This window comes from Diadema antillarum, unplaced genomic scaffold, assembly GCF_040938485.1.
Source record: "Diadema antillarum isolate AM-2024a unplaced genomic scaffold, OU_Dant_1.0 seq00001121_RagTag, whole genome shotgun sequence".
In the NCBI taxonomy this organism is placed as follows: Eukaryota; Metazoa; Echinodermata; class Echinoidea; order Diadematoida; family Diadematidae; genus Diadema; species Diadema antillarum.
In genome coordinates, this window is record NW_027271935.1 from 135,974 (window position 1) to 147,538 (window position 11,565).

General features: G+C 41.8%; 1 protein-coding gene across 1 annotated transcript; it reads left to right on the plus strand.

Moving 5' to 3' along the window:
- Window positions 1–2,491: 2,491 nt before the first annotated feature.
- Window positions 2,492–10,524, plus strand: LOC139743917 (uncharacterized). Its single transcript, XM_071654383.1, has 4 exons — window positions 2,492–3,139; window positions 3,715–3,950; window positions 5,148–5,241; window positions 6,115–10,524. Exons 2-4 carry the CDS (start codon window positions 3,902–3,904, stop codon window positions 9,629–9,631), a joined length of 3,660 nt encoding a protein of 1,219 aa, XP_071510484.1. The 5' UTR covers window positions 2,492–3,139; window positions 3,715–3,901; the 3' UTR covers window positions 9,632–10,524.
- Window positions 10,525–11,565: the final 1,041 nt, after the last annotated feature.

Sequence of the window (11,565 nt, forward strand, 5' to 3'; positions counted from 1 at the left end):
ATTGAGAGAGTACGGAGCAACATCTTCACAGGGAAAGTGATGACCTGGGGGGGGGGCCTTTCATGAAGCGTTTTGTCAGATATTTCGTCTGACAAAATGTTAAAAGCTACTGAAATCCTTGCATCTGATTGGCTGAGAGCAAATTTGTCCGACAAGTTGTCGGACAAAAATGTTTCATGAAATGCCCCCAAGTAGAGTCAAAAATAAAAGCTTTCTGAAAGCGTAAAATTATGTCAGGAATGGACCGCTCGATCCCAGACGTAGTGAATATTTTTAGATAAACTTTGAAAAGTAAAAAACATATTCTGTATATGAAAGCAACATTTAGTGCACTATTTTTTCGCCTTCCGTTGAATGAAAAATCGAGCGATTTTCGACCGTCTAAGCTGAGCGCAACGTGTGGGAGATCTTGTTTTTGTCATCGCTTTATCCGGCAATCCCATGATGCAAGGCCGAACACAATGCCTAACCAGAGCGACTAGTCTCATGAAGAGGATTACACACCGATCACTGTAACATCCGTGCAAGAATGTCAAGATTTTCCGAACAGGGATCCTTTGGCTCCAATATTTTTTTGTTTTTGTTTTTTGTTTTGTTTTTTTTTTTTTGTCTTCGTATCGTCTATAGACGCACAGCTGTATGTACAGCGTGTACTTGGAACGAGCTGGGGATAGTGTGGATCTCCAGCCGTTTTTATGTTTTCATGGTGTTTATGTCTTTATCATAAAACATATACACGCACATGCACACACACACACACACACACACACACGCATTCGCAAACAAAACACAGGAAGGCAATCAATCAAAATCCGACGAACTGTCATTGGAACATATGCATGAAGGAAAATATAATATACTTGTACATCAACACGAGCAATGCGAAAGTTCAGTATTCTTCATGCATCTTTAGCAAGGCTTGACATTGTTTGCATTCAGTACGAAATTATTACCAGAGAGCTCATATTTGGACTTCGAGTTTGGTGCTCGCTTCAGTTCGGTGAATTTTCAACCATTTTCAAAATAAACCGTACGAAAATCATACACAGTGGTTAACACGAAGGCAGGGTCAGAACACAAATGACGACGTCCTGAGTTAACTAATAGCTTCCAATTTAATTCTCAAGACATACACTGACTGAACAATTCACAATTTCGTTATCCTACAAACGCAGTTTCTCCGTCGTATAGCACACGAGATTGAATTCGGTTAGAATTACACAGTAACATAGTTTTTCCTATCATATCGTGTATGGACAACAAGAACTGTGATTATCTTTCGAGTGTCATGTGACAAAAGGGGCTATACAACTTTTAATTCCCCGCAACTTCCGTTCTCAGTCGATGTAATGGTAGTAATACAAATCGCAGGAAACGCTTAATACAAATGTCTGAGCTGTTAATCTGATTTAATGGTCAGATGGTAGGACGCGTAGGGAATGTCTTAGGATAAAGAAACGGGGGGTGGGGAGCTAGGGAAAAACAAATAGAACCAGAAACGTGAGAGATATGCCTAAACACTCAACATGTGTTTTAACATTCAGAAATATTTGGGGTAGATGAATTAGCTGTAAATTTGCAACTACATACACTCTAATTGGATGGCGTTATCTAAACTTTGCCCGACATTTTGTTTCTGCTGATATGGCCGTTTCAGTGTAAGCGCTTCAAACTTTTCAAATAGCGTTTTAGATATCAAGAGTATGGAGCAACATGTATTTTGTATTGTTTGTGTACAACATTACCACTTGGAAGTCTTCCCTCTTGTATCAAACAGAAAGGGGAACAATCGTTTTAATAAGCTTTCGTAGAACGAAAAATCAAAAAGATTTGAAGGGTTTACGCACACGTCAGTGCACCCCAGCGCAGTCCATGAACTTTGCGAAAACTAGCACAAGCATCATTTTCGTGTATTCATTTATGAAAGGGGCCATTGGAATTGCATTTTTACATTTATTTGTCTACACAGACTTAAATGCGATCAAATATATCAGAACATAAAGGAATGCTCTTTGTTTAACTCCATCCCAAATGTACCTACAAAACGCTATTGTTTCGCACTCATACCCACAGGCAGTCGGCGCTGAGTAAAAACATGTACAATGCAGCCTTCAGTACAGCATGACACGCTCGAAACACATTTGCATAGCTGAAATGAATGATACATTGCCGCACTTGTGGATTTTTCGGCTTCACATAGACAGTAATGGTGATCGTTCTCGAACAAAGAGAAAAGACAATGTGATGTAGTTCGAATAAACCAAATGCGAATGCGAAGTGAGAAGTCTAAATGACGGCATGGATTGGAGGGTCGTATATCTGCAAGGAACTTTACATTTTGGAGAGTGTCGTGGGTGAAATGCTTCCACACGGAATTGCATAACAGTTGAGGGCTCGAACTCGTACTCAAGACTTCTTCACTCACTTCTTGCTGGAACGGGTATTTAATGCACAGAATCGTGTAAGGGATACTGCATTTTGGAGTCAAGGGGTTAACGTCAAGTCCCTTTCATCCCATGTTAACCTGTTAACCTGTTAACCTCTTCATCCAGGTATAAAAACTGAGTGCCTGGTAAGATAGGGGTAAGGATAGAGTCATGACCCTTTAGAAGAGAAGTACTGCAAGCCCTGAAGATGCTGTAAGGGCTAAAAAGCGGCCACATTGTTGTTATTTTCATACATCGAGTGTGTATGACTTTAATTTCTTCTCTATGCACCGTGCGAAGACATTGCAAAAATAATGGTATAATTATATAATAAGTACTTCCTGAACTTTTAAAGCTCCCTCGAGACTACCAGCTCTCAACAATACTGTGAAAACCGTTACGCACATCACTATTTTATTTCTCATTTCTCCTCTTTTATTTTCCACAGACGCCTATTCTACCTGCAGTTCGAAGAGAATGCTACTTAATTCCATCTCACGTCATAATGAACCTCACATCAGTTTGACGACGGTACCATTTAACTGTCTATCGCCCTCTGTCGTCGATTTCCAAACAGTCTGACGCCACTTATCAAGATTTTTTGCTCGTCTCGTCGGCCAAACATCGGTGAATATCGGGACAAGAGATATTCCCTTCGTCTATCATCGGATTAGCTCGGTGTAAATGAGTGGACTCCCTTCACTCATGTTGCTGTGAGTATATACTATATGACAGGGGATTTCTTTCAAATAAAGACAACATGAAACAGAACGAAAATACACACACACACACACACACACACACACACACACACAAGGATAACGTTAACTACTCAGTTCGACATTCTAGAAGCGACTAGTTTCCATAGCTACCACAGGCATGCTATTTCTGAATGAAGACGTCTATGCAAATTGAGCAATGCCTACTATCTTCCTTATGACTGGGTCAGGGAAAATGGAGGGGGGGGGGGGTCGCTCATCAATTCATGTCGCACAAACATTTTCGTGTTTTGTTTGTTTGTTTGTTTGGTTTTTTTTTTACCGGAAACTGAGAAAGTGAAAGTCCACCTTAGAGATTCTTTCAATCATTTTAACTAAGTATGCACATTTCAGGGGATGGAGCTTCAGTATGCAAGACAGTAGCCAGATCATAATCTATCCGGTACAGCGTGATTCGATTGCACAAAAGGAAAACTCATAGTATTTTGCTGTATTCTTTCCTTGTCTGCTGATGAAATGAACGGCGTTGTCATTTATTATTTTTTATTTCTAATTACATCATTATTTAGGTACATAACGTGCAGGTCCTAGACGCCTAAAATCTGCATCAGCATGGACCACTAGTTCACCGTTAGCTCCGCCCATGGTTGTCATAGTTACGCTATACGTAACTGCCCCTGCAGAATACGTCAACCCCCTTTCGCAACTCACAGCCATTCACGCGTCTCCACCCACCCGTCTGCCGTGGGTGCCACCATGGCGGACTCGTCGCAGACAACGCCGGCACCACCTGCACCTCAGACAGGTTTGTATAATTTTCAAGTACGCGGTACACTCCACAAACTCACCCATGTTTTCTTACAAGGAGCAAGCGAGCAAACGAAATGAAAATATATGAATTTGCACGGCACACTTATAGTGCGCATATGTCCGGAACACGGCATTAGTGCGTATCAAGGCGCCTTTTTTCTGGTCAGCAAAACATCGCACCAAAATCTGTCGTACATGTTATTTGTCTGTCAAATTGCGCACGAATTTTACATCATTGTCAGTAAGTACATGTTTAGTCCAAAAAGTTACCGAACGGTTAACCCTAATTTCCTATACGCAATTAACCAAATTACTTGAAAATCATACATTCGTTTGTGGAAATCAAACCATCAGTCCGTTATGTGCCAGAGACTTTGGATGGTGTGTGTAATGCTTTGGGGTTTTCTGTGCCACTCAGCACCCAGAGAACAGAAAGGGTCAGCAGTAACAGACTTACAATAAACGGCACTTGACTTGAGAACGCCCTCTTTGTTTACTGAAAGACAGGATCTATTTTCAAGCAGTTTTTTTTCTGTATCATTGAAATTGTTCCAATCATTGATATTATGAATCGTTTCATATAGCAAATGATATATCGATTTTAAATGATAAACAGTAGGACAATTATTCAACGTCTTGACAAACTTCCCAAAACATTTCGAGAATGAGAAATGGTGGTCATTTCGGAAAGTTCAGTTTATGCGTATCTACAACCCTGGTAAAGCAGCATTAAAGTCAATGAAGTATTGTGGTCACACTTTTTCTACAAACGTGTTACTTATTTCATCTTGACTTTTCGCTATTTCACTTTTCTGAGAAAAATTGTAGCTAATCGCAAAGAAGATCCAAATATGCCATCTTGCGTGATTATTCTTTGATATGACCTTTAAAAGACTTCTTATACTTCAAGGCATAACGTGGGTTTCTTTGATTGCAGTCATAGTAACTTGTTTATCTACCACCTGTCTAGAAAAATTGCTTTCTCAGGAAGTTTTGTCTGTTTGTTTCTTCCTCATAACCACAAAATGAAAGATACACACACACAAACACACACAAATAAAAAATAACCTTGAGAAGAGAAGAAAAGTAGAAGATAGTTAAATAGGTATGAATACAATTAAGATGCATTAGTAAACCGGTCTATTCACACAATAAAAGACAATGATCTATTTTTTTTTATATAACTTATCAGGAGTCGTGGTCGCCGTAGTCGTGGTGGTACTCGTCATCGGGGCAATCGCTGTCGCCATCGGTATCTGGTACTACCGTTATCGGAAAAAGCGGAGGTATACTTCCTGCCATTTCGTTTGTTAGGGCAGATAGTGCTCCATTTTTTATACGATTTTTGGCACTTGGGAGAAGAAGGGGGGGGAAGGATGACTCAATACTTTGCGGCTTGTTGTATCGCATTTGTTCAATGACTGTAGTCGTGTACATGCAGGGAGAGAACTTTCTGCAGTTGCCTCCTGTAGACAAAAGTACTATTGAGGTGTGACATTTCTTCATTGTGTCTCCCTCTACACATGAATTGTAAGATCTTTACCCCTCTGGTTAACATTCTCTTGCTTTCAAAAGTACTGTTATCTAACAAAGCGCACGCATTTACCCACAGTTCATTGTCGGGGATGCCCCTATGAATGACACACCTAACAACGCGTACCTATTATATTTCTGCATAAATCAGGCACCAAAGAGTTTGGGCGCTTTATTATCCACTCTTTATATTGATAGCCTGAAACTCGAAGCTCACGTGCTATTTAAGGGCACGGCTTTTCTTTTACTTACGATCGAAATCAAGCTTGCGTGTTGATCCAGTCCGATTGTCACTTTGATATTTTTGTATCCACGATCTCTTACTACCGTTGCCTTTGTTTAATTTGCGGTCAATCAAATCGTTCATGAAATGATTTGGTATGATCTTGCCAAATGTGATAATACTACCTTCCATTTGTATTTGTGTGTGAGTGTATGAGTGTGTCTGATGACCTACAGTTACGTCACTTTCATGTGTTACCAACGTCGTGTTGCGTGTAAAAAAAATATTAAGTAGTTAACAATGCACAATGCATTTGGATATTCATATGTGAGATTTGTTTAAACAGTTTCCTTTTACGTCTGTTTTCACGTCTTCCATCTTTTTGTCTCCGTTTTCCCACTAGTCATGACCTCTACGACGAAGAGTCAGAAGACAACGTGTCGACGTTTCGCAGCTCTGAAGCCTGGGAAGATGCCGTCAGGAGAACCCAAAAGCAGAAGGAAACGACTGAGGTTGAGCCTACGCCGCATCCAAACATGCAAATGCACCATCCGCCCGACGTGATTGTGGACACAGACAAGATACGTCAGACCGATCAGTACGACCGGCTACGCAACGATACGATCACATCGGATTCGTCCGATCAGCGCAAGGTACCTGAAGCAGACGAAGGGACGCAATCGCCGAGTTTTGTTAACCCCGCTTTTGACACTTCCTTGGACGAGCTCCTGGACACATCACTCTTTAAATTACGGACACCGAGTATTAGTGATGATCCGGGTAAACCACAATTTGCCAAGAGTCAAAGTGCATCGACGTCTGACATTAGCTACAGGGTAGAATCGGAGACTGCGAGTGGACACGTGAAATCAGAAAAGAGACCATGTAACGAACAGAAAACGTCAAATCTCCTTGATCGCGATCATGCAGTGGAAGGATCAAGTAAACCTCACGAATTCCGAATAGATATGCGGGAGGAGCCACAAAGCAGCGAAAAAGGCGATAGTGTTTTGTTTGGAAAGGAACAGGACACAAATAGCAACTTACATTCAGTGAACAACGCTGTGGCGAAAAGAGACGATGTAAGCTCTCACAGTGCTACCGAGGAGGGTAGCAGAGCTTTGCAAAATGTTGAGACGATTACATCTAGCGTTTCAGCAGGTAGAGCCGACACTCCATTGGAAATGACGGGTGATTTCAGATTGATAGGCCGCCAGACAGTCGACGAACAGTCCTCTGATCGACTCGTCAAAGTCAGGGAGGAAGCAGAGAATGCCACTAGACATGAGGATGGTGTCCATTCGCAAAGGGCGCATTCCTATGCGGAGGCACAACGTCAATCCAACGCCATGGATGATCAAATATCGATGGAACCTGCCGGTGTATCGCCCGATCTCCTGGTAGATCTTGGCGATCGATCGCAAAATAAAGCCGGAGAGAAAAATGTCGAGTCCATGGACAAACATCATCTTGAGGGAACCCACACAGATGATTCGAAACTACCGACCGGTGTAAGCGGTCATCCAACTGATTTTAGGGTGACCACAGGCAATTGGTTGGAGGGTGATGTGATCGTGAAAGCAAGTGCATCGCCGGAAGTGACCAAATTATCGCCGGACGATATGAAAGACATCCCATCAGAGGACTATCGAGAACTGACAAGACATGATGGAATGGTGATCAGTTCTCTAAGTGAGGGAAGAATAAGAGACACCAAATTTGCGTACGACAATGCTGCTTTCGTGAGTGAAGAGACTCACTCTAATACGAGGCACAATCCTGCATCGGAAAATTCTGACCCTGATCCCAATCCAGCTGCAATTCTTGGGAATCTCCCTTCAAGCGACTTCAAGCTACGGGAAGATACCAAATTTCTTGAAAAGACGGATGATCTCTCAGACATGATAAACGATTCGATATTGGGCAGTCACAAATTTGAACTTCTTAGTGAGCTTGCACCTACGTTGCAGAAGCTCAATTTTGACGATCAGTCGACAACCGACGAACGGACAGAAAAATACGATCATCCTGAAACAATGAACGCATATCATTCTTTGGAAGGAGATAATTCTGTGGCGAGAGAGGACGAATCAACTCTACGTTTCAACGAAGAATTAGGCCATCAACTGCAAAGCGAAGAAAAGGCTAACGACAACATCTGCTCGGTGGAGAAAGGTGATCCCGAAACAACAGACCATCGGGGATCATCGAGTAGTGGCGATTTGCTGAGTAGTTTTAGTGCGATCAGTGACAATGCGACAGAAAACGATTCGATACTGGGCAGTCACAAATTGGAACTTCTCAGTGAGCTTGCACCTACGTTGCATAAGCTAAACTTTGACGATCAGTCGACAACCGACGAACGGACAGAAAAATTCGATCACACTGAAACAATGAAAGGATATCATTCTTTGGAAGGAGATAATTCTGTGGCGATAGGGGACGAATCAACTCCAAGTTTCAACGTGGCTTTAGGACATACATTGCAAAGCGACGAAAAGGCTAACGACAACATCTGCTCAGAGGAGAAAGATGATCCCGAAGCAATAGACCATCGGGGATCATCGAGTAGTGGCGATTTGCTGAGTAGTTTTAGTGCGATCAGTGACAGTCCGACAGAAAACGACAACAGACCCGTAGACAGGGTTTCGCATGATGACACCAAAATTGACTCTCATCAAGGAGCCGATGAAACTGTTACAAACGACTGCGATTCCATGGGACAAGATCCTACGACGTCTCACGAGCATACAGACGATGAACCTCCATTGCAGAGCGAGGAGACGGAGGAATTACATCGTGTTCCTGGCTGGGAAGCTGATCTCATGGCGTTTGACGATCACACATCTATAGGTAATACAGTATCATTGTCTGATTTGAATTCAAACTTTGATGGCTTGTTACAGAAAGTCGAGAACTCAGAAGAAGACATTGGTACCCCTCAGGTATGCGATGCAAACTCAGTTGACGATACCTTTGCTGTGAGGCAAGATAACACAGCAGGAGAAAACATTGCTACCCATCACGCACGCGATATCAACTCAGCTGACGATTCCTCTCCAATTGAACAGGAAAACGCGAAAAACAACATTGAAATAGATGAAGGGCCTTCACTAGAAACAACGCAAATGAATGAGCACACACTTAATGCAACACCAGATGTTTTATGCTCTGCAGAGTCTACCGTAGAAGCGAATAGAGATGGCGACTGTATGGACTTCAACGGGCGATCTGATCTGGTTGATGACTCCGAAAACACCGAGAAAGCGGAGGCCAAGATACCGTTACAAGATCCTGATGAAATCTCAGACCAGATTGAATTGACGAATAATCTTCAGTCTTCAAATAATGAGGAACAAACGATTACACATGTTGACGATCCTCCACGAGATGACAACAGCACCGGATTGAGCCTTACAGAAGAATGTTTGCGCGAGTCACAAATCTCTTCGCCGCCGGACGGCGATATTACTACGAACAACGAGAAATCCATTTCTAATGATCTCAACGTGGACGTGGAGAAGCAATCACAGAATGAGGAGAAAACTGAACAAGGTGTCTTGATGGAAACTTATGACCCTCACTCGGGAGAGAGTAGTGAAGTAGGTCCGACTGATGAACACATGTCGATAGGGGATGAGGAAGTATCGACCTACCTTGAATTAGACGGAACACACAGCAGCGATGATGTCGCTGACGATGTCGCTGACGATGGAACCGAACTTTGTAGTCGCGAGGATGGCGACGGTTGTGTCACGGAATCCGCAAACGAAATGAAAGTCCAAACACAAATCATCGATAGCTCAGACCATATCTCGGTTGGGGCGAAGGATTTCGACGACGATAGCAACCATGAGGTCGACGACGGCGACGACAACGTGATCGATCATGATGAACAGGAGCCGGCTGAGTCCAGTTAACGAATTGTGCAATATCTGAATCGCATGAAATGATGATCAAATATCTGAGACAAATAGACCAGGTAAAGGAATTCAGTTATGAGATGCAAGGTAAATGCATTGAGAAAATTGAACAAATCGAGATTTAGAGGTTTATTATAGTATGGTTTTTCAGTTTAGACGTGCGTAATAGTTGTGGAAAATCATCATGGTTATATCAGCGCAGAAGGGAAATTGGTCTGTTCTTGGAATCATTGATGACATGTATCAAGAGACAAATTGTATCCCACATGCATCGCAAGACACTGTGCAACAATTGCCACGGCAATACATTGCAGTGACCATGTTCGCAACTTGTCAACATCAAAACCACATATAAGCACTGAAGTAAAAATTATGGTAACCGCATAAGTGTAACTGATATTTCTTCTGGAAATATCCGCGTGAAATACACACAAATGGCTGTGAAACCACGCTTTATCGTTCACAACTCAACTGAATAGAAGCAAACGTTTGAATTTTTCATCTCGTTATTTACAGAATCTTTTATCTTCTTTGTAAAATTCAGCAAATACATTGCATTTTAAAGATATCACACGAGGATTATTTGAGATTTACAGTCCATCCAAAACCAAATTTAGTATTGGTGTAATAGCAAAATTAGAAGCGATATAGATCCTCACGTTTTCTCAAGTTTCCTCATACACGAGGATGGAGTGTATTTCAGAAATGCAATTTCTTGCATACGGTTGGTAATTGGTCACTAACATCATTCGTATTGTTATCATTAGCGGATGAATTTGTGTATACTTGTAATATGAATAAAACATTTTAATAGATCATATTATTAGCCTCATAAAAAGGAATCGTCGACGATGCTAACATATCGCCATTGGTTACAGCAGGAAGGCTTAACCCTAACTAGGCCGGGCTATTTAAAGTAGATGATAGAGCCGGGGGGAGAGGGGGGGGGGGGGGGGGGGGGGGGGGCTCCCAGGCCCCCCTCCGGATGTCGGCCGTTCGACCGCGCGATTGCGACGAAGATCGGCACGCGCATTGCCTCTGATGTAATCTAAAATACCATGAAGTTAATTTTTTCAAAAATTATCATTTTCACTAAATTATGCTAATTTATGCATACTGATGCATGAAATCAGACAATTTGGTATAAATCACTAAATAAAGCTCAAAACAGGCACATTTGTTGTGTAAATATTCTATTTAGTGTCCTTAGCAAATGTAACAGATAAAATTGCGCAATCAGAAAAAAATTCCTAAGTATTTTATTGTTTTTTTAATTTCTTATGTATTTCGTTGTTTTTTCGACTTTATGGTTTTTCATTGTTTTTTCAATGAAATTTGTCCGTGACATTGTTCCGAACAAGAAAATGCGTTATTAATTGATTTTAATCAATAAAACCCTGAAATAATCATGCTTTTATGAATTTTGCCTGTAAACACAGTTTGCATTGAAATTGTACACAAATTCACGTTTTTGAGCAATTTTTGGTCTGACATGCACGTGCATATTTATGCGCAACTTCGGAACCGCGCACCCGGGCATCGCAAATTTGGTGTCAAAAGATGCGGGAGACTCGAAAGAAAAAATGTCATGAAACGTCGCGGCGATAGCTTCTCGCGATAGCGATACATCGCGCGAAACGTCGAGGGGGGGGGGGGGGGGGGGGGAGCCTCGGAGGCCCCCCGGCCTAGTTAGGGTTAAGAGCTGGTGTTCGGAGGGGCTATTATTCAAACAGCTACCAGAATAGCTATAGGAATGAAAAGAATTCCACAGATGCATTTCTGTCTTCGGTTATAATTTTTATCTGTTTTTCTTTGTTATCCGTAAACAGGAGACACAAAGATAGTTGTAGTCTTTGATTAAGACATTAATAGGTGTTATCTTGCTTAACATGCACGCCTATTGATATCATAACAGATTCTGCTAATCCCTT